The 23,961-nt window shown below is 39.1% G+C and overlaps 2 protein-coding genes across 3 annotated transcripts in view; one reads left to right on the top strand and one right to left on the bottom strand.

Annotated features, from left to right (window-relative positions):
- LOC126481465 (DNA polymerase eta) overlaps nucleotides 1-5,301 on the bottom strand; it is a 194,741-nt gene extending 189,440 nt beyond the window's left edge. The window contains exon 1 of the mRNA XM_050105241.1: nucleotides 4,849-5,301. Within this exon, the coding sequence (XP_049961198.1) occupies nucleotides 4,849-4,976 (128 nt within the window). The 5' untranslated portion in view covers nucleotides 4,977-5,301. The remainder of the gene's footprint in view (nucleotides 1-4,848) is intronic.
- Nucleotides 5,302-5,435: 134 nt separating this feature from the next.
- Nucleotides 5,436-23,961, top strand: part of LOC126481467 (nuclear transcription factor Y subunit beta) — a 102,800-nt gene continuing 84,274 nt past the window's right edge. The window contains exon 1 of one of the 2 annotated variants that reach the window (XM_050105243.1): nucleotides 5,436-5,682. In XM_050105243.1, coding sequence (XP_049961200.1) covers nucleotides 5,592-5,682 — 91 coding nt within the window. In that variant the 5' untranslated portion in view covers nucleotides 5,436-5,591. The remainder of the gene's footprint in view (nucleotides 5,683-23,961) is intronic. The other variant, XM_050105244.1, reaches the window with a different exon arrangement.

Genomic DNA, 23,961 nt, shown 5'->3' on the forward strand with positions numbered 1-23,961 from the left:
ACCGGTTGTCCACCAGGATGAATGACCACCAACAAACTGTGGTCAAGAGCAAAGTTGATCACCATGTGGCACAACACGCAGCTGAACCATAACATGCTTGATTTTAACAGCTGCTTCACTACTTGAGCGATATGGATTATTCCCTCCAAACTGAACTGCAAAGATGGGACTTATTTTTACAGCACATTCTCCATTCCCCTAAATATCCCGGCTTCAACCTACAGTAACATACTCTCCCCATACCTTCCACCCCCTCTGTCCTATTACCTCCTCCTCTTTCTTGTCTCCCACCCTCTTTGTGTGCCGCCCTCTGCTAACACACTTGCCCATCTTTCCCTGCTCCTCTCCTCTTTTGATCCATTTTCCCCACCACTCCGCCCCACAACCTCCCGACATTTTGTCTGTTGGCAATCTAGTCCGTGCACACACTGCCAGAAATCGTTCCTCTCTCTCTCCCCACCTGTACGTTGGCATCCCTTCCCCGGCACTTGTAGACTGCTGCTTGTATTCCACATGACAGTTGCGTTCTAGTCCGAGCTGCCGCACATGGTGGTTGAGTGTGCGGGGGGCTTGTTCATGTGAATGAATGGTATATGTTTCTCATTATTTTTCTTTTTCTGATGAAGGCTGTGGCTGAAAGCTTGTGTGTACATGTCAATTGTGCCTGTTTGCAACTTGGAATGTCTTTACAATAAATAGCAAACTATCTTTTCCTACATTGTTGATATTTCAACCAGGGTTTTCCACTGTTCCATTCCGTATTAAACCTCTTCTTGTGCAGCTCTTTCCCCTCCTCTAGAATCTTATCACTGTTGCTGGTATTTTGCTGCCATCTTTCTGTTTGTTTATTCAACTCTCATTTGCACACAACAGTAATTGTACTGCTATAGTTTTATAAAATGTAATTTTTGTATATTTTTAGGTTTGCAATCAAGTGTTCTGTTTATTGCCCACATATTGCTTGAAATTTGTGCAGCTTTTTACCCATATCATCTTGCTATCTCAAGGGCCTAAATGTTAAATGTAATTTTAAGTAACTTCAGATGTACTCCAAAGGAGTATTATATGACTGTTAACATTAACAATTTACACAGCCTGATAAAAGAAATGAAGCACACAGAAGGGGATGAGGACAAGAACTGAAACTTCATGGGTTGAGAAGGGGTGTGATGTAATTTCACAATTACAAAATCGAGTCAAATATATAAAGAATCTAGCCGTATACTTATCAGTATGACATTGCACGCCTTCTGTTCTGGATGTATGCTGTGATTCAGTTGGGGAAAGGTGTCATAAAGCTGTTATATCATCTCCTGAAGCAAGCTAGCTCATAACTGTTGTAACTAGTCTTTGGTATCCGGGATAACGGCATTGGAAAGCAGTTGTTGACTGAGTTTATCTCACACATATTTTATTGGGGTACACATCTGGAGAGCTCATTGGCTACAAGGGAGAGACACATACCACATTTGCACAAGTGTTGTCCTACTGAAATAAGGTGCCCTGATACTGTCTCGTGAGCCGTAACACATGAGGATTCAGGACATCCATGACATGAAGTCATTCTCAATGGTTCCCCCTACCATGATGCCAGGAACAGGTATAATACCACTGTGCCCCTCAAAAGCACTGGAAGAATGGAACTTCTTCCAATGTCACCGACGCACTCGCTGGTAATGGCCACCTGGGGCAGGGCACAATCGTGTTTCACCACTGAACACAATGTAACACCATTCATAAGCAGTCTATACTTCCATGTCATGGCACTATCCCAAACGCATAGTTTGTGTTATGTCATCTACAACCTAGCACGGGACAGTAAGTCCATACTCAAGCATCTTCTAGTTTCCAATCAGATGTGCATGATGACACACAATGTTGCAGAGAACTCATTACTTGTTCTCCAATGACAGACACAGATGTCAAGGGTTTCTTCACGCAAAATACAGTGATCCTTCCTTAGGGTGATCAGATGTGGCTAACCAGAAATTTGATGAGGAATTGGCCTGCCCTCATATTCCCATGTAGTCCAACATCAAGCCACTGTTACAGCCAAATGCCCCACAAATCTGGATATTTCATAGTTTGACCAAACAGCCAATGGAGACCCACAATGCGGTCATTTTCAATCTCTGTCTGAGGCTGATTACACTTTCCCACTATAAGTATGCATCATTTCCATGTCCTTCACAGCAGTCACTCAATGTTTGATGCTGTTCACATCCCTTATATACCCTTTCAAGTGTGGTAACAACACTAAATACAAACACTTGTGGCCTTTCTACCTGTAACAGAGAACTACAAGTCCAATCAGTTACAAACTGTCTCATGATTTGAAGTTACACTGACATCCGACCATGTCTTCTGGATGCTTCACTTTTTTTGTCAGCCATCGTGCATAAATGATCTAGGGGGTAATGTAGGAAGCTCTGTTGTTATGTTTGTGAGTGATGCTATTGTGTACTCAAAAGTTGTGTCACTAGAAAAATGTAGTGTACCATACTGCAGAAAGACTTGCAGAGAATCAACAATTGGTGCTGCCCCTAAATAGTCTAGGAGAATGACTGCTGTTCAATTGCACTATTGGCAATAAACTATTGGAAACATTTAACAACTGTAAAATAGCTAGGTGCAACAGTCCTCAACCACCTAAAGTGGAACGACCCTATTGAAGTCATTGACTAAATGGGTGATGCACTCATTCAACTGATTCTTGAGTACTGCTTGTCAGTCCAAGGCAGTAAGCATATTTCACCATGGGCTCCCTCCGAAGGTGTGAAATATTATGGAGTTGCTTGTCAAAGTCCAGTGGCAGAAGGGACATGAGATGCCATGTGCATCAGCAGGGTGGTTACTCAAACTTGGGGGGGAAAAAATCTTGAGAATGCTAGGTATGTGGAGCATGACGGTGCCATAAGAAGTCTCTGATAAATTAACGTAGAGTGGGGTGGGTGGAGCACTTTCGTTTCCTCTCAGTAGTTTAACTGCAGTTTATAAACATCTATAATTTATATGCAATACTATTCATATAATTAATACGCTTTGAAATATCAAGTATTTTAAAATATGTGTTGTATAAAACTTCGTAAAATCAAATTCTAATGCAAGATTAAAAACACAGAATTCCAAGAAATTTTATAAAACTCCCAAAATTCCCTGCGATTTCCGTGACTTTTACATGTAAAACGTAGTTCCCTGAGAATTCCAGGTTTTCCAGATGAATTGTCACCCTGATCACAGAAAAGTTAACCATTAAATTTCTGAGAGCATGCATTTCAGAAGAGTCAGGCAACATCATAACACTTCCTCTCATACACAAGTAATGGAATGATCACAAAGAGAAAAATCAGATAAATTAGTAACTGACAGTTGTTCTTCCAAATTATTCTTATCAACTTAAACAAGAAAGAAGAGAAATGATACTGATACCATATGTAACCTCTGCCACACACTGCATGGTGGCTTGCAGGAAATACACATAGACATGCAACGAAAACCCTCAGAGCTGTACAACAAGTCAAGGTATACACCAACAAAAGACAAGTAAATCATAAAAACTTATTCAGTATACTGTATAAACAGTGAAGTATCAATATACAGCTCTTCATTCTAGATCATATTTGTGCTAATATCAATTAAATGTAGTCTAACCTAGTAAATTACCCCATTTCTTTGGAAAAAAATGTTGCTGCATCCTTAGTAATATTAGACAATAACTGATTATCATTTATTGGTAGTTGAATATTTACTTGATTACATTGGCACTTTCAAAGAAAATGATTACCTACATCAGTAACAACAGAACAACCTTTACAATGAACACTGCTATTACTGCTATTTGCCATGATCTAACTGAATTTTTCAAGTCTTTACTCAAGGTAATCCAATAATTTTTAATGCACCTTTATAGTTTCCTTTTAAAATGGTAAGACTTCCCAAATTCTCGTTTTATGTTGGATGACAGCATGTTTAATATCTTTGTGCACGAATACACAGTAGCAAAGTGAACCCCACAAAGGGAACCAAAGCCTTAAATTATTTTTGTGACTTTTAGCCTACTGGCAGATTAACTGAAGCCTTCGGTACTGCTTCACTAAACTAAAACTGTCAATTTTCAACATAAACTAGACCTCAAGCTGCAATACAGATCAGTATTTCATAAGAATTAAGATTTTGTATTCACATTTATGGGCTTCACCATCTTGCAACCAAACAGTCACCTTTCAACTTAACCTATAGCTTGTGCTACACTACAATCAATCTGTCAACACAACATACATTCTCAAAAAATAATATAGGGACAAAATATATTGTTAGCGTCCTGTTCCATTCCCTTACATGCATGTATGACATCACACACCACATCAGTACATCATGTGAGGAAGATAAAATCTGGTATCAGTGCGTTCAGTTATACAATATCACAGTTCAGCTAAAACTTGATTTTATATCAGTAACAAAAACAATTAAGGTGTAGACGTGATGAGAAATAAGTCCAAGTAATATTAAAGTAGTTAAAATGCGCTGTTTATAGGCCCCTAATGTGTGGCTATCTGCACAAAAATTTTAATGGTCACTTCTGCTGAGTCCTTTAAGTAAGGTATGTTGTCACAGAAAACAATCCCAATGAAAATATACAAAATATTCTTGCCAACACAGCGAGATATAGTTGTAAAATATGCTGTACGAGCGTCGTTATCGGCTACTAGCTACAGCTGGCGTTATACACCACATTAACTACTGTTGTTCCAAATATCTATAGCGTTCCTGTCAATGCATCTGAAAATGGTAATCAAAAGAGATAATGTGTTCTAACTGAAAAATATTACCTTTTTCACGCAAACTTACCCCCCTCCTTGCCATTGGTTATATTGCACAACAGCCATGGGTTTGCCTTTTAAGGCTGGATTTAATCGAGTTTCAACTTGACAGTAAAAACAATCCATATCAACTAAAACAACAATACGATCGCACATTTTAAAGATTTCCTCCGACGAATTTATATTCTTCTTTCCAAAAATCTAAACTTATCTTATTGATGGGCATTACATAACCGCAAAATATTCCATCTCAGAAACATAAATTCACAATTAAATACGGTTTTTAGAAAAAAGGGAACACGACATGTAAATACATGACCCGTAATAAGGAAAATAGGTAGAGATCGGCATAAAAAAAAATTGCTGCTAAACAAAACTACCCGCGCTCTGATAGCTTACAAAATGTCTAGTGTCAATAATCAGTCCAACCAACATGATAACATGAAGACGTCTTTTGTCCGCTTGCTCGAATTCTTCTGCTTAAAACCCCGCAAAAGGAATTAACAATATTCAAGAGTTTTACTAAGTGTTTAACAGGACTGACCGAAAGTTTTGTGTATTTTTTAATCTAGTGTTTGCAAAATATATCGGTGACTTTTGTTTGTTCTACGCAAAGATATTAGTTGTTGTAGTTCACCAAAATATAAATAGTGTTCTACTGTTCTGGAATCTAGAAGTCTGTTGTCTTGATATTAAAGTGCAGAGTGTATAGCGTGAACTGTGTGAAGCAGACTTAATTTACTACTGCTGGGAAGTGATACAACAGGGGTAATGGATACAAGTGAAAGCGGAGATGATTTGGGAAATAATTTCCTTGCCGTGGAAACTCAGAATTTCATGGTTCACGGCGAAGAACTGGACGGTGAATATTATATATTCTAATGTATTAACGGTTGCTGTTTGTTAGATTAGTTATTTTCTTTAATAGTTAACAGCAAGTCTTGTAAAATATAAGTTGTGGAAATTTAATTATAGGTATTTTCATATGTTCGCTGGGTGTGTTTGTGAATACTGTTAAAGTCATCCGTATCCTTGTATCCATGAATTGTTTGTGTAACAGATTTCATATTCTAAAAGCAATCGACTACCATAAAAAATCTGCATTTATGCTTTTGTTTGATTTGCTTGATATTAAATTGCCTTAAGTAACTGTGGATTCCAAAGTAGACGAAGCTCTTCTATGTTGAAAGAAGTAGATATGTAGATTTTTTTTCGTAAAGTGCAGCACAGTAGAATGACTTAGTTACGAAATATTATATAATTGCATTACTAATACGGATTAAAATCAAATATAGGAATGAATCCCTGTGAAGATACTCTTCAGTGGAGTGGAATTTTTCAACAAGTAATTTATTAAACTGCTCCATTCAACTCATAATAAATTTTGTTTCTGTACTCCTTACTGGGATTGTTGTAGGTCCCAATATTGAACCATGCTTTATATTAATTTCTGATAAAGAGAAATATCCATAATTATTATTGTCATGTCAGAGACATACATAGGTGTACCGTTATAGTTAACATTTCATATAGTCTTTGTCCAAAATTTGTCCTCTTCCAGTCAAGTTTTCTGTCACTTGATGGAGGTCTTCTGCAGCACAGCAGACTGTGGACACAATTGACACTGAAGCATGTGCTGGACAGTATAGAATTCTCTGCAGTCATAGTTAATATTGTTTTCTGTACTGTAGCTCCTCCTTGGCAGATTTAAACTTGATCTACCCACTCCTGATCCTTAGCTTATTCAAAGATTTCCAGGTCCTTCATTCCTTGTCGTGTCCTGGAGGCAATGTTTCTCAAACTGTTTTCCATTCAGAGGGAAGGGAAGTCTTATCCCTCCAAAGTTGCACCCCAGCATTTTCAACTCTGTTGCCAAGTGTGTTTGATGTACTAAGGAAACTCTTCCTGGACTTCAGTCACTGCGAATGAGGGTTAAGCCCATACACATGATGAGAGTTTGGGTTTGGTCCCCTATCTTTTGTTCCTTATTTGCCCCAATTTCTCTTCAAATGGGAGGTGCTACATTCCTGCAATGCAGTAAATCCATTAGACACTAGCAGATTTCAAACAACCTGTTGTAATTCTGCAGGTGTCATCGAGAGCTACATCTACCTGTTCGGTGTGTGATGAATTATACCGAACTGATGAAACATACTCAGTGGAGGAATAGGCTAATTCAAGTGCAGATGTTTGGATGTTTTCAAGTTGTGTGCCTTACTGTGATCCAGGCAATTTTCTTAACAGATTGTTACTGGTGGAAACTTTCAACTTGTGATTCATGCTGTCTCCATTGAAAGTAAGAGATCTGTCCAGTGTCACTTGTAGGTAATTTGAAATGTAGCAATGTTGTAACTCAACTCCTGACCATACTATGATCAACTTATAAGTAGCTTCCATGTTTCTCAAATGAAAAGCACACACTTGAGGCTTTGAAATGTTTGGTTTAAGATGTGCTATAATATCTTGATAGATCTCGAAGGGCATTCGAGAGGATGTTCTCCACTGATTCAAAGTCTGAGCTGTGAGTGGCAGATTTCCAGAGGTCACCAGCATGCAGGAAACTGCTGTTGTTGGGGGCTGTAGTATGGTCATTTGTATACAGGTTGAATAGGATTGGAACACACACACTTCCTTTGGGAAGATCCTGTCTCTGTCTCCATTGACTGCACTGCCATTGAAAGGCAATGAAGAACTTGTGCTTTTGCAGCATTGCTGCTGTGAACTTCATTAGGCTAAAATCCATAGTCATATTGTATACCTTGCCTAGCACTAGCTGGTAGTTGACAGCGATATAGGCTGCTGATAAGTTGACAAATACTGCCCCTGTCATCTTAGGAGCTTCAAAACCATCTTCTGCGAACTGTTTAAGATTCAGCAGTTGTCCAGTGCAGCTTTTACCAGGATGAAATCCAGCTTGTTGAGGTAATAGCATGGAGTTGACCATAACTAGGTGGTGATTAAAGAGTGTTATTTCCAGCTGTTTGTATAGATGACAAAGTAATGAAATGGTCTAAAACTCTTTGGATTATTCCCTTCTGTACTAGTTGTCAGCAAAGCAATCACTTGGTTCTTCTGCCATATCTTCGGGATTTGACATTTGCTCACGGAAGTGTTAGAGAGTTGCAGTATCCATTTCTTTGTTATTTTAAAGTGCTTAATTGCTTTGTTTGTATATCATCTAAGCCAGCTCATTTTCCATTCTTACTTTGTTTAATAGCTTTATCTAATTCTTCCCTGCTGAATGATGATGTAGGCAGATTGTTCTCTTTTCTTTGCAGTATTGTCTTTTTTTGTGGGTTGTCATCCTGTTCAGCAATAACTGATGTACTATTTTATTGGCTGTAATGACATAGTCTACAGCTGTTGTAGATGGATCATTACTTAAGTGTTTCTGGAGTCTCCGAGCTGTATGGCTCTCTCTTTGTCGATCCAAGTTTTCTGTGGCTTTAATCCATTGATTCCTTTTTATTTTCTGACATTGCCAAGGATACACCCTATTGATTTACTTTATACCTTCCTTGGCCTGATCATATGCCAATCGCAGTCTTCAAGGAGTCTCCTTTCTTGTACCACAGTATCTGTAATGGAAATGAGTGTGGTAGTAAACTAGCTGACAAAACTTTTCTCTCTCTCTCTCTCTCTCTCTCTCTCTCTCTCTCTCTCTCTCTCTCTCTCTCTCTCTCTGTGTGTGTGTGTGTGTGTGTGTGTGTGTGTGTGTGTGTGTGTGTGTGTGTGTGTGTGTGTAACACCACATATAATTCATATAACATACATCTATCTTCCTACAATGTTATTAGTATCCCATAAAAGAAGTCCATCACTCAGTATTGTACAGACACAAGGAAAACAAACTGATTTCTTCATTATTTGAAGGACCTGCAGCTGTAATCATGTAACGGATGCAAGGCACTTTATTATGCCAGTGTGCACACAAGGTGGTGGGTGGTGAGGTGAAGCACATTTACAAATGGCTATGTAATGCTTCAACTGATAGTATCATTCTTCCACATCAGTATGTAGCATGCTATTTAGTGTATGTGTAGGATGTTTAATGTTGAGGAGTTTTTGAATTTTTTCATTCCTTGGCCCCTAATATCTATTTTAGGGGACCAGATAAAAATTTGACTATTACACACTCAATAGACCTTTATGATATCAAACTTCAGTATAAATTACAAATATGAGTAAAAAATATGTTTCTTAATATATGCAATATCTGGACCCATGGAATAAAGTATATGAATTATATGATTTAAACAGATGAAGAAACTCGTGAAATTAAAATAATGGGTGATCATTCATTGAAACAGTGCTCTGCAGAAAGTTTCAGCAGGCTAGCAGACAGCATCTACAAGTCTGTACAGACTCACAGACAAGCCTGTAAAAGTCTGTGTGTCTTCCCCCTTCCACTACCATCTGTTCAGCCACACTCAGTTACTGAGCTCTTGAAGTATGTGGTTAACAATGGACTCTTCTACTGTTCTGGTGTTCTTATTAATGAAGCTTGCCATAAAAGTGTGTAAGGATATTTCCTAAAGATATTACTTTAATTGAAGATTACAGTGAAGAAGAAAAAGTATTGTTTTACTTACAGGTTGGCTCAGAGGTTAACTCAACTTGCAAGTAGCATGAAATTAAATACTTAAATTTCACCATCTTTTTGGCCAATCTAACTTGCGCACCCTTTAAGAAACAAAAGAAGCCTGCAACAAATAGCCTGGGAGAAATATCGTTTGATCATTATTCCGAAAATAAAAACCCTTTTGTTGATACAATTCCAGGAAAGTCATTTTGCCCATCATGTTACTCTAAGATATTTGTAATGAACAAAGAAAGGTATTGTGGTAGTTAAGATAAACAATTTTGTGACTCGTCAGATATTACAGAAAAAGAGGATTTAGCTTGTGAAATCCAAAATGTTTCTCCTGCTAGAAAATTTGAAAACTAAATGAAGAAAGGCCTTTCCCATTGAATGCAAAAATTGAGAAAGTGGCAACTATTGTCAAAAAGAACTGGGAAGTTTCTTTTAACAAGAAATGTACTAAACCACATCGAAGCTCTAAAAATTCTCCAACTGAATATGATGATTTGATAGAAAAGCTAAAAACTAAATGTCATATTTCAAACAAAGAGGGCAAAGTTAAGATTATCAGTCTACTACTAAATTCTTGGAGTCAAGCAAAAGAATTTAATGTGTCAGAATGTTTGGGTAAATTAACAAGGCAATTAGTGAAACAAAAGGGAATTTTACCTACATTACAAAAGGAAAAGTGCACCTAATTTCGTAGATGAAAACACAATTGAAAAGGTTATTAGGTGTTATGAAGATAACAATAACCAGCAGTTTATGCCTGGCAAAAATGATCATGTTTCTGTTAAAGAAAATGGTACTAAAGTTCAGAGACAAAAATGTTAATATTGTGCGATTTAAATGCATTATTCATTGAATTAAATAAATAAAATCCTGATGTTAGAATTGGAAGGTCAAAATTTTGCGACTTCAGGCCGAAATTTTTTGTTGTTGCTGGGGCATCTGGCACCCATAATATTTGCATCTGTTTGTACCACTGAATGTAAAGTACTTGAAAGGTGGGGCCAGTCTTGGAGTTAAGTATAAAGACCTTTCAGAAGTTCTGCTTTGCACTACTGGCAATTACAATTGTATGATCATGGGAAAATGTCAAGACTGTCCAGGCAGACAAGCTTTACTTGACATCTGTGAAGAATCAGATGATGATGATGATGATTTGTTGCCTGTCAATAGAAAATAGAAATGGTGACAATTACAAAACCATGAAAAGAGTTTTATGAAGTGTTGGTAGCTAACCTTGGAAAACTGAAAATGCATCATTTTATGCCAAAGCTCAGGGCAAATTTCTGGAAGTTGATGAATGCTTAGTTCTTGCTGACGTTTCTGAAAACTATTCCTTTTTTGCTCCAGTTGAAGTACAAGGATACCACTGGGTAAACAAACAGGCCACAGTTCACCCATTTGTGTTTTATCATAAAGATAAAGTGCGCACTTTTCAATTGCAATTAACAAACTAGGTCTAAATAGAACAGTACCACCATTCCATAAACAAACTGCTCTGCTTCTCTGATGCTGCTGCAAGCCATTTTTACGCGCACGCGCACACACACACACACACACACACACACACACACACACACACACACACACACACACACACACACACACGTTCACAAAGAAGACTATGGACTTAATGCAGAATGGCATGGGAAGAATGCGTGTTTTGGTGTCTGTGGTACAACAAAGCGAGCTGTCTCAAAAGCTAGTCTTCAGCGGACCTATGAGTACTGGATCTTGGCATCTCAAGAAATATTTAAATTCTGTAAAGAATAGATAAAAAGGATTAGCTGTGATTGTGTAAAATGTGAGGAAATACAAGAACTCTACACAAATGTCATGGAAGAAGGATTCAACACTTGTCAGAATATCAAAGGCCTCTGATCTTGTCATTGTTTTGTATCTGTCGCACAACTTGCTCAAGTGTAAGATCACATCAACATCCCCAGGTAGTGAACGTAATCAGTACAGAAAACTTGTACCCCTGACACTTCAAAATAAGGATGTGGTGGCTTGTGTTCATGGTGAACAGTGACGGATTGCCGAAGTTGATAATATTGATTTTCAAAACCAAGATGTGCATGTTTCATTTTACCACCCATCAGGACCAAGAACCTCCTTTAAAAAAGTTGAAAAGGATCAAGTCTGAATGTCTGTTTAAAATGTACTGAAGGAGCTGTCTCCCCTGGAATTTACAACTGCAGCTGGGTGGATTTTTAACCTAACACCCAAACTAAGCGAAGCAATTTCTGTTGTTCAGTGAACACTGTATTAAAAATAAATTATGTGAGAAACAGAAAATGTAATTAGTTGGCTTATTTTTTTTAAAAAAGTGATCATAGGTATGTTTAAATTAGGTAACTGATACATTTATCCATTAGTCCACATATTAAGAAATGTGTTTTTTACTCACTTCGGTAATTTTTTGTGACTTCCCATTGAATCTCAAAGTTGAAATTTATACTGAAGTTTTGCATCATAAAGGTCTACCAAATGTGTAATTTTCAAATTTTTATCTGGTCCCGTGACAAAGATATTGCAGGAAAAAGAAAGGAAAAATTCAAAAAATCTCTTCCTTTTTTGTAAAAAAATTTTTTTTTTCTAACTGTAAGCTTCTCACCATTGATACTTCTTGAAAAGTAACTGTAATGTGTATTGTAATAGCACGGAACATTAAGGCTGAGAAAATACTCCTTCCTTGGAAAAATACTGTTCAAAAATTGTCTTTTTTAAATTTGCGACCAAAGAATTTGAGCTATTGAAAGCTAGGTGATAATGATGAAATGTATGATGAGATGAAAGAAATTATTCAGGTAGTGAAGGGAGATGAAAATTTAATAGTCATGGGTGACTGGAATTAGAGAATAGGAAAAGGGAGAGAAGGAAACATAGTGGGTGAATATGGATTGGTGGAGAGAAATGAAAGAGGAAGCCGTCTGGTAGAATTTTGCACAGAGCATAACTTAAGCATAGCTAACTCTTGGTTCAAGAATCATAAAAGAAGGTTGTTTACATGGAAGAATCCTGGAGATACTAGAAGGCACCAGATAAATTATATAATGGTAAGACAGAAATTTAGGAACCAGGTTTTAAATTGTAAGACATTTCCAGGGTCAGATGTGGACTCTGACCACAGTCTATTGGCTATGAACTGTAGATTAAAACTGAAGAAACTGCAAAAAGGTGTGAATTTAAGGAGATGGGACCTGGATAAACTGACTAAACCAGAGGTTGTACAGAGTTTCAGGGAGAGCATAAGGCAACAATTGACAGGAATGGGGGAAAGAAATACAGTAGAAGAGGAATGGGTAGCTCTGAGGGATGAAGTAGTGAAGGCAGCAGAGGATCAAATAGGTAAAAAGACTAGGGCTAGTAGAAATCCTTGGGTAACAGAAGAGATATTTAATTTAATTGATGAAAGGAGAAAATATAAAAATGCAGTAAATGAAGCAGGCAAAAAGGAATACAAATGTCTCAAAAATGAGATCGACATGAAGTGCAAAATGGCTAAGCAGGGATGGCTAAAGGACAAATGTAAGGATGTAGAGGCTTACCTCACTAGGGGTAAGACAGATACTGCCTAGAGGAAAATTAGAGACCTTTGGAGAAAAGAGAACCACTTGTATGAATATCAAGAGCTCAGATGGAAACCCAGTTCTAAGCAAAGAGGGGAAAGCAGAAAGGTGGAAGGAGTATATAGAAGGTCTATACAAGGGCGATGTACTTGAGGACACTATTATGGAAATGGTATGGATTGACCAGTTACTAGAAATTTAATGATAATCAATTTTTAAGTCCAATACATATTCTTTTAACAAAAGAAAAAGTAATTTGTTATTGTGATACCTATATAATTTGCAAAAAAGGTTGTATTTACATTGTTAAACCAGTCTGATCATGGACTTTCCTTGACATTCATTGATGTTATCTCCATGATCAGGACCAAGAACAACAGGTCATAAGACATTCTCAGATGGGCAGTATTCTCAAAGCTGGACCCCAGCCAGATTTTATTTGTAAGTGGTCTAGAGGTTTCTGTAGGACCATTACAGACATTGCTAAAATTTTGTGCAAAAATTCACATATGTTCCCAATGAACATGGGTAAGTAAAGTTTTACTTTTGTCAATATAGTGCTTAGAGAGCTGCAGTCATTTGTTTGACCCCATCATACAACTATCAAAAAAGCACCCCCGAAATCGTCAGCAACTTGGAAACATATCGTCGCCAGCAATATTTTTTGAAAGAAACAAATCTTTACCATCGTGTAAAACTTTTTGGGCTCTCTTAAGCAAAATAATGAAAAAGATTTCTTGAGCAATTTTCATAAGGATAATTATAAGCAAAGTCGTGCAAAAAAAAGATGCTTGGAAAAAAAGAGACGTTTAGCTTTTTATATCTTCAGAAGTAATTGCATGATAAACCTGAGACTTTGCATGTAATAACTTTCCAATACAAGGTTTTACAAAATAAAACTTCATTCTCGTGCTGCTTTCCATTAGTTTACAAATTGAGGTTAACAATTTTTGTAAAAATGCCAGAAATTGCTATTTTTAGCTCACTTTTACAAAAAGTCTTCTGAACTCTTTTAAACAATTTTTATTAGAAAGGCAGTCTTCTAAACACCTAAAAAAAAAATAGATTTGCTTTTGCAATGCGAGCACAGAAGGTGCTAAAGAACTAAAAGGTGGAGGTTCATTTAAAATGCACCCATATTTTGCTGGTACTAAATTTTAATCTGACATCTTTTATTATGTTCTGCAATTGTTAAGTAATTCCTGGGGATGGTAGTATCAAAAGTCTTAATGACTAAAAAATGAAATCGAGACAGAATAACTCGATAAACTGCAGAAAAATGGTGTCTTTCGTCATGACTTTTCATGACATACTCCAGTCTATTTTTCTTCTGTGATAAATACAGAATCAGATTATTAACATCAAAATTTAACTGTGCAACACCAAGATACTGACCATGATGACAGTAAAATTGCTGCATTACAGTTGCAACACATATGGTATAAACTGCCTTCAAATTTTACATCAGCGTCACATTGTGTATGTTTTGGGGATGTTCATAGCAGTGATATAATTTTCCTCATGACATTCTACACAAAGTTAATGAAACCTGCACTTTCACTTGGGAACATGTCTTAAAGAAACCCATCAGTGGCTGCTGTTGCACAGCTATCAGGCATGGCCCTTATGGGGGTAGTGAAGCTGGTTTTCTGACTTTAAAAGAAACCAGTAGTGGTTAAGCCACCATGGGCCATAGCTACCCATTTAGTTATCACAGAATATGCTATACTTTAGAAAGCCCATAGCATTGCACATTAAGACACACTAAAAATTCTCAATAACATGAACCCCTTCCAAAAAAATGTCAGGCAGGTTGCTATGAACTTTCCAAAACTTACAATGTGACAGTGGTGTAAAACCTGAAGGTAGGTGTGTGTGTGTGTGTGTGTGTGTGTGTGTGTGTGTGTATTGCTTTAAATTATCCGTATGAAAATTGCTCAAGAAATTGTTTTTATTATTTTGCATAAGAGAGCACAAAAACTTGTGCAAGATGGTGTAGCTTTGTTTCTTCCAGGTAAATTTTTCTGAAAACTAAGGGGTGCACTTTTAATAGTTGTGCTGTGGGGTCAAACAAACGACTATAAATACCTACGGAAGTGGCGAAAAAAAAAATTATCAATGTGTATTGGGAACGTGTGAATATTTGCACAAAATTCCAACAAAATCTGTGATGGTCATGTGGGAACTTTTTACGAAATTAGACCACATAGCATGGAATGGCACAGGTTTATCTGAACCATATAAGTATTTTTGGCTGTTGCAGATAGTATAACATTGTTGTGACTAGCTTAGTTCAATTATTTGAAGCTAAATCTACAAATAGCTAGGAATACACGACTAATAAAAAATATTAACATGACTAACTGCCATGTGTACCAGCTATTATACCATAAAATATTCTAAGCGTCAATGTCAATATCTACATGACTAGGTATATATCAAGTGCTGGTGGTGGGTGGGGGTGTGTCCCTGAATTTCTCCAAATAACTGGAGCCAGTAGAGGGCACTAAACATAGGGTGCATGACTAATCAGTATTGCAATTTCAGTAGGCAAAATGAGATACAGTCATTGATTAAAATTATTGCATATGGCAAGGTGAGCCTCTTACAATAAAACATGAAGTGACATACAATATGTGAAAATAAAATCCATACTTAAAATCCATGTAAAACATGTAAAAGGTGACAATAGAAAGCTTGTATATGGCAAAATAAATAACACATCATTGAGTAAAAATCAGAGTGAAAGATCTAAATCTAACATCCAACCTATTATTAGAAATCTTTCAGCATGGCAAAACAATTAAATATAACCATAAGTCAACGATTATTAATGAGACAAAGACCATTTAATGAAAAGTCCCGATAGTCAATAACGCGTTTGGAGTGGAATCTAGGTGGCTCTGCCTTGGCCTCTATAGGGAGTTTTTGTTTTCCTTGCGGCAGAGCTTACTGAAAGACACCCAATTTCCTCACTGTTGGTGGTTGGTGTATGTGCCTGCACACCAAGCTGCTGCAGTGTGCAATACTGCTCAAACTGATGAATTTCTGAATACATCACAATAAGCATTCAAATTAAACTCGCCCTGTCCGTACAGCAATAATCCCGACTGTCTTTTTATAGTTCGTAAATTTCCCCATCCTCCAATAGGTTCAATAATTGAGACATCTAGTATCAAAATTGGCAAAGTCACCAAAGGCATATTTTTGAGTATGGATGAAAAACCTCCAAAGACAAAATGATGCTCAGACCTTTTTTCTTTCATAGTTACATCCTTAATGGTTCAATGTTTTAGCTACATTGTTTTATGAAATCTGATTAATAATGAACCCACATTTTTTGGTTAATTTAAGTTGTGACTTAGCCATTTTTGTTGGAATTTTATATAAATTTACTGTTTCTTTTCTTTATTTTATTTTTTCTCTAATAAAACAGTAGTCTTTTCAAATTCCAAAATCTTGTGAAAATAGCTATTGAATGAATAGTTCGTATTTCACTTCGACCCCGAACACAACAAAAAGAAAATAATCTGCAAATAATAAAGTATGGTTATAGAATCATTATTATAACGCACTGTTAACACATACTGAGTAATATTGTTGTTTTAAGTATGCACTTTGCTCTCACTTAGATTCCAATATCAAATATTTCAGAGGACCCTTTGATGCAGGCTTTGGAGACAGTGTTGTAACTCTCATTACCAACACAAGCTATTTCATTAGCTAATATTATCATTTTATAAAACTGCAAAGACTGAAGGTCTTCACATTTTGGGCTACAGTGTTTCTGCAGGAGAATTTTTATGTCATTTGTTTTACAGCCAGCCATTTTTGCATCTTAGACTTCAGTGCTTCCCAATATCAGGAACTATGCTACCTACTGATACACTCAGATTGTTGTGTAATCTGACGACCAGAGATTCCAGGCAAAAATGCTGTGATGTGAAAATTGTTGCTCGTTCCTTGACATGGCCAGTTATGAGGTCACTACCTACAAGACTTCACCCATTCTGTTGCACAACCAAGAATTCAGTGCTCCGTAGCACAAAGAGATGATCAATTTTTGAAACACATTCTTGTTTCACCTGATGGTGCTGTATTTATAGAACAAATTGGTAATGTGATTTTTGTAACTTTTGTGATTTGGCCAGTTTTGATACTAGACACCTCAGTTTTCCTCTTGATGCCTTATGTAACACTTCCATATCTTGTATAGTTCCTGCTACATGTTTTTCTTTATCCGAATGTGCTCTTATTTTGGTTGCACATATTTTCTGTAAAATAAGTCTTGAAATTCCTCCCATCTGATCAATATAAAACTTCCCATTGTTTTGGAAGTTGAATCTGTAGACACTGGATTCCAAATATTTGTTGCTGTTGTTGCCAACTTTATGGCATAGCCTACAGCTAATTGTACCTTTTTGCGTGAAATCAAATTTTTACTTTAAACTTTCTGAATGTTTGTGCAGTTCTGTCAGAAAGTGCACCATTGTATGATGTAACAACAAACCTCTTGTCATCTGGTCTTGTTGTCCCCTTCTTGTTATGTGTTTTTGACTTTGGCCTGTTATAAAGCCATACAATGTCAAAATAGCTTTTCAGACTAATAACCTAGTAAGGTATAGCCTTAAGCACGATATGGGCGAGAAGAGAAATAAGTTTGAAAGATCGGGAGTTTGTAAGATTCAGTGCAGAACTTGTGATGCAAAATATATAGGGCAGACAGGAAGATCATTCGCGATCCGGTATAAAGAACATAGATGCGTTCAGGTTAGGAAATTATGACAAATCAGCTGTTGCGAACCATATATATGAAACAGGCCATCCCCTTAATAGCATAGAAGACAACGTAGAAATATTGCATGTAGAAAAGAAAGGGAGGAAACTTGATTTACTAGAGGAATTCGAGATAGCTATCCATGAAAAGAAACAAAGCAATATCCTAAATGTACCAGGTAATTTTAAAGAAATGAGATTTTTTGGCGGGTTTTTAGAATTATTTTAGGGCAGGCATGCGACTTTAAACTTGTAGCATGTCACTGACGGAGTTACGAGAGGCTAACGATGGCAGACCAATGCAATAAGGAAATCAGGCGCCCAATAGCATAGCGTTACCATCAAGCACACGGCTGTAACCACACCACAACACCTAGGCACGTCAGTCCACAACAGCTACCGAGCCGGCGCAGTGCGACAGCGTATCTGGTAGCTATGGGACTGCCAATGACTTGTCAACAACTTCAATGTAAGACGAGGACCCACAGTCCAATATACTTTTAATTCTGTTTTACTCTATGGACTTCCCAACTATTTGTGATGGTATTTTGTCTTTTTAGTCCTTTTAATTTCATGACATAGACTTTACAACCTGATGATGAGAGTATTGTCTCTTGAAACGTGTTGTTAAAATACGTATAAGAATTGCGGTTGAATGCTAACAGTGATAACCAGTATAACGACAACTGCTACCTCAACTCCATAATGGATTATATTGTCTCACAGAGTCATAGTGTTCCATGTACACTTGGTTCTTAGCTACGGGATTCTTTTCTGAGGATCTAATGCACTAAAAATTGACACAATTATCAAACTGCAGGAAAGAACCATAAGGCTAAAATCTAAAAGTAAAAAGTCAGGCATATTGTAAGAAAATATTTTTTTTTTTTTTTTTTATAAAACTGGGTAGTTTTAGTGCACAAAGTGAGTTCATCTACCAGTCTGTTGCACACATCAGGTAAAACATAAGTATGTCACAAATAGTTCTATATGTGTCGTCCTACAAGAAACACGTCTCATTGATGACTATTCCCCAGTGCTTGGTGGTTATTGTGTATATTGTCAGAACCATCCCCGTCCCAAGCAGGCATCTGGAGCAGTGTGTACAGTGGTTTAGGTATCTGGAGGGGAGTGCGCAGTTGGTTGCACCAATGTTGTCAGAGAGTGGTTTCCTCTTCGTACTATGTTGGAAGCATTAGTGGTACCTGTGCAAACGTCCTTGGAGATCACCATTTGCTATGTTTACTTACCTCAAGCTTATCTAAAGCTGAACAGCTCAAACCAACAATTTCCGCCTCTTTTCTCGTACTTGGGGACTTCGGTGTGCACCATTCTCTGTGAGTGGTGTACTACTTTGTCTAGGAGGGGCCTTCTACTTGCCTAGCCTCATGCTATCTCTCTTCTAAATAATAGTACTCGTGCCCACTTCAACGTTGTCCAAGCCACCTTTTCAGCTATTGACCTAACAATCTCCTTCCCCAATTTCGTGTCTTTCCTATATTGGTCACTGTATGATGATCTTGGTGAAAGTGACCACTTTCGTGTGATCCTGTTGCTTCCATGATACTGTCTGATGGAGTGCCTACTGAAGTGGGTGCTTCAAAGAGCCAACTGGTAGTTGCATGCCTCTGCTGTTACTTTCACCCCATCTGTCAGATTGCATCAACAAGGCTCTGCAAGATACGATGTAATCATCTACACCACTGGAACTGGTCCTCTCCATTGCCGGCCGGTGCAGTGGTGGACAAGACAGTGCTGTAACTGTTGAGGATCACTGAAGAGCCTTGCGGTGTTTAAAGTGACATCCTTTGCAGACAAATCTTAGAAGTTTTAATTGACTATGTGCTAAGGCTTGCCATCTAATTACAGTGTGCTAGGAAAGCTACATCTTTTCCTTGGGACTGTGTGCCTCTCCATCGCAAGGATGCAACAAGGTTCATAGTCTTCTGGGATGCCAAAGCTCCACAACTGTACCAGGTCACTGTTTTCAGGATGATTTATGTACTGATGCGTTGGCTTTTGCTGAACACCATGTGACCCACTTCGTGGCCCCCTGCAGGTCTGGGGGTTAGAATAGGCCCGAGGTATTCCTGCCTGTTGTAAGAGGCGGCTTAAATGAGTCTCTCACTTTTTGGCCCTATGAGTTCAGGCCCCATCCTATGGTTTGACCTGCCACTTTCTAAATTCTGCAGAAGTGCGGACCATATGGGGAAGGACGCCTTATGTGGTGCATGAGTTATCCATAGTGCCCTTTAGATTCAGTCTCCTGAATCTCTTGTCATGGCTTTGCATCTCCACCTGCGATTCAACTATTTGGGCGAGGACACTTTCCGGGCTGTGTCATCTTCTTCCATTGTCTCCTGTCCTCTTTCACCCCCACGCCAATATTGGATTTCTCTGCACCCAGTATCCAGCACGGTAGCCAGTCCATCGTGGTGGGGCCATCATGTACCCATTTGGTGGTAGCCGCCTCACAACACAGGGATCGCACTGCTGATGCCTGAGCTGTAAACTCCCCACTTAAGCCAAGGAGTAGATGCCTGTTTTCCTGGGGCATCAGGTCTCCCAGCAACAGCAATCATGCCAGTTGGCCTTTGCTGCGGCTGGGTGGCACCCGTGGGGAGAGCCCCTGATTGGAGTGGGTGGCATCAGGGTGGATGACCTTAAATGAAGCGGACTGTTATCTCTTGCTGGTGACTGTACGGCACCAGCAGTCTCTAAGAAGGGCAAGACTGAATACAATGCCGACGGGTATGATCCTAAATTGTTTCCCTCCCGCGCTACACCACGGGAAGAACGTAGGGCTAAAGAACGGAGAGAGCCATATTTGCCTCAATTTTTAATTTGTAACAGAACTGATGGGGACTCCTTTCTACCTTTGAAGCCTCAATTTTTCATTGAAGACCTTGCGGATAAGTTTGGAGAAGTGACAGCGCTGTCCAAATTGCAAAACGGTGCAGTCTTGATTCAGACAGGTTCCCCAGCCCTATCCCAAGCGTTACTCACCTGTGACAAGCTAGGTGATACTCCTATTTCCGTCACTCCCCATAAAAGCCTCAACATGGTCCAGGGGATCATTTTCCATCGCGATCTCATTGTGATCGTAGCATCCCCTGCAGACCCAAATCTCACTTATGCCTCATCCACCATAGAAATGGCTACAAATACTCAATTGGTGGCAGCAGGTGACCCTGAGGCATAACCTGCTTCCTTGCACGCTTCGTACCTTCCCAGCCTCGCGATGTCATCCTCCAATGGAACTGCAGTGGTTTTTTCCACCACCTGGCTGAGCTACGGCAACTCTTTAAACTTTACACCTGCTTTCTGCATTGCCTTTCAGGAAACCTGGTTCCCGGAAATGCAGACCGCTGCCCTCTATGGCTATAGGGGATAATACAAGAACAGTTGTGACTATAATAGTGTCAGGTGGAGTTTGTGTCTATGTCCTGAACTCAGTATGCAGTGAACCTGTGCTCCTTCAAACCCCTCTTGAAGCTGTGGCTGTCAGGATAAGGACGATGCAGGAAATAACTGTCTGCAATGTATATCTCCCTCCAGATGGTGCAGTACCCCTGAACACATTGGCTGCACAGATTGATCAACTCCCTAAACCTTTCCTACTTTTGGAAGATTTTGACACTTAGAACTCCTTGAGGGGTGGCACCATGCTTACTGGCCAAGGCAGAGATATCAAAAATTCACTGTAACAACTCGACCTCTGCCTCTTAAATACAGATGCCTCCACACATTTCAGTGTGGCACATGGCACATATTCGGCCATTGATCTCCCAGTTCACAGTCCTGGCTGTCTTCCGTCTATCCACTGGAGAGCACAGGACGACCTGGGTGGTAGTGACTACTTCCTCATCTTCCCGTCACTGCCCCAGCGTCGGGCCCACAGAAGCCTGCCCAGATGGGCTTTAAAGAAGGCAGACAGGATAGCCTTCACCTCTGCTGTGACCGTTGAATCTCCCCCACAAGATAACATTGATGTGGTGGTTGAGCAGGTGACTAGCAAAATCGTTTCTGCAGCGGAAAACATGATCCCTCATTCTTTAGGGCGCCCCCAGCGAAAGACAGCCCCTTGGTGGTTGCCGGAAGTCGCTGAGGCAATTAAGGAGCATCAGCGAGCTCAACAGTGGCATAAGCGGCACCCTTCCCTGGAGCACCTCGTAGCCTTTAAACAGCTCCGTGCCCGCGTTTGCCAGCTTTTCAAACGGTGGAAACAGGAGTGTTGGGAGAGATACGTCTTGACCATTGGGTGCCATATGTCACTGGCAAGTCTGGGCAAAGATAAAGAGTTTTTGGGTACCAGACCTCAACAGGTGTAGTTGATGTTAACATAAATGGTGTGTTATCTACTGGCACAAACATGTTTGCTGAGCACTATGCTCCTGCCACTGCGTCGGAGAATTAACCCTAGCCTTTCGCACTCTCAAACGGCAGGTGGAAGGGAAAGTCCTCTTGTTCACTACATGCGACAGTGAACCCCATAACACACCATTTACAGAGTGGGAGCTCCTCAGTGCCCTTGCACATTACCCCGACACAGCTCCTGGGCCAGATCAGATCCAGTCAGATGATTAAACATCTCTCATCTGACTACAAGCAACATCTCCTCATGATCTTCAACTGGATCGGATGCGAAGGCGTCTTTCCATTGCACTGGCGGGAGAGCACCATCATACTAATACTCACATCTAGCAAAAACCCGCTTGATGTGGATAGCTATCATCCCATCAGCCTCACCAACTTTCTTTGTAAGCTGCTGGAACATATGGTGTGTTGGCGGTTGGGTTGGGTCCTGGAGTCAAGTGGCCTACTTGCTCCATGCCATGGTGGTCTCTGCCTGGGTCGCTCTACCACGGATAATGTTGCGTCCCTCGCGTCTGCCATCTGAACAGCCTTTTCCAGACGCTAACAACTTGTTGTCGTCTTTTATGATTTATGAAAAGTGTAAGACACCACCTGTTGACATCATATCCTTGCCACTTTATATGAGTGGGGTCTCCGAGGCACGCTCCAGATTTTTATCCAGAATTTCCTGTCGCTTCGTACGTTCAGTGTCCAAGTAGGTGCCTCCCATAGTTTGACACCTACATCTACTCTGGAATTCACACTTAAGTGCCTGGCAGAGGGTTCATCGAACCATTTTCATACTAGTTCTCTAAGATTCCACTCTCAAATGGTGCCTTGGAAAAAGGAACACTTAGATCTTTCTGTTAGAACTCTGATTCCTCTTATTTTATTATTATGATTATTTCTCCATACGTAGGTGGGTGTCAACAAAATATTCACACATTTGGAAGAGAAAGTTGGTGACTGAAATTTCGTAAATAGATCTTGCCGCAAAGAACACTGCCTTTGTTTCAGTGACTGCCACCCCAACTTGCGTATCATATCAGTGACGCTCTCACCCCTATTGCGCGATAACACGAAACGAGCTGCCCTTCTTTGCACTTTTTCGATGTCCTCCGTCAATCCTACCTGGTAACGATTCAATACCGTGCAGCAATATTGCAGCAGAGGATGGACAATTGTAATGTGGGCTGTCTCTTTAGTGGGTTTGTCGCATCTTCTGTGTGTTCTGCCAACAAAGTGTACTCATTGTTTCGCCTTCTCCACAATATTATCTGTGCGGTCTTTCAAATTTAAGTTGCTCGTAGTTGTAATTCCTAGGTATTTGTAAATTTACAGCCCTTATATTTGTGCACTTTATTGTATACCCAAAATTTATCGGATTTCTTTTAGTACCCATGTGCATGACCTCTTTTCTTTGTTTAGTGCCAATTGCCACTTTTCGCACCATACAGAAATTCTCTCTAGATCATTTTGTAATTGGAATTGATCATCTGATGATTTTACTAGATGGTAAATTACCACATCATCTGCAAACACTTTAAGGGGGCTGCTCAGATTATCACATAGATCATTTATGTAAATCAGGAACAGCAGAGGGCCTATGACACTACCTTGCGAAACGCCAGATATCACGTCTTTTCTACTTGATGATTTACCGTCTATCACTACAAACTGTGACCCTTCTGAGAAGAAATCACAAATCCAGTCACACAACTGAGACAATACTCCATATGCACGCAATTTGATTAATAGTTGCTTTTGAGGAACTGTGTAAAAAGCCTTCTGGAAATCTAGGAATATGGAATCAATCTGAGGTCCTTTGTTGACAGCACTCATTACT

Source organism: Schistocerca serialis, chromosome 5, assembly GCF_023864345.2.
Source record: "Schistocerca serialis cubense isolate TAMUIC-IGC-003099 chromosome 5, iqSchSeri2.2, whole genome shotgun sequence".
NCBI lineage: Eukaryota > Metazoa > Arthropoda > Insecta > Orthoptera > Acrididae > Schistocerca > Schistocerca serialis.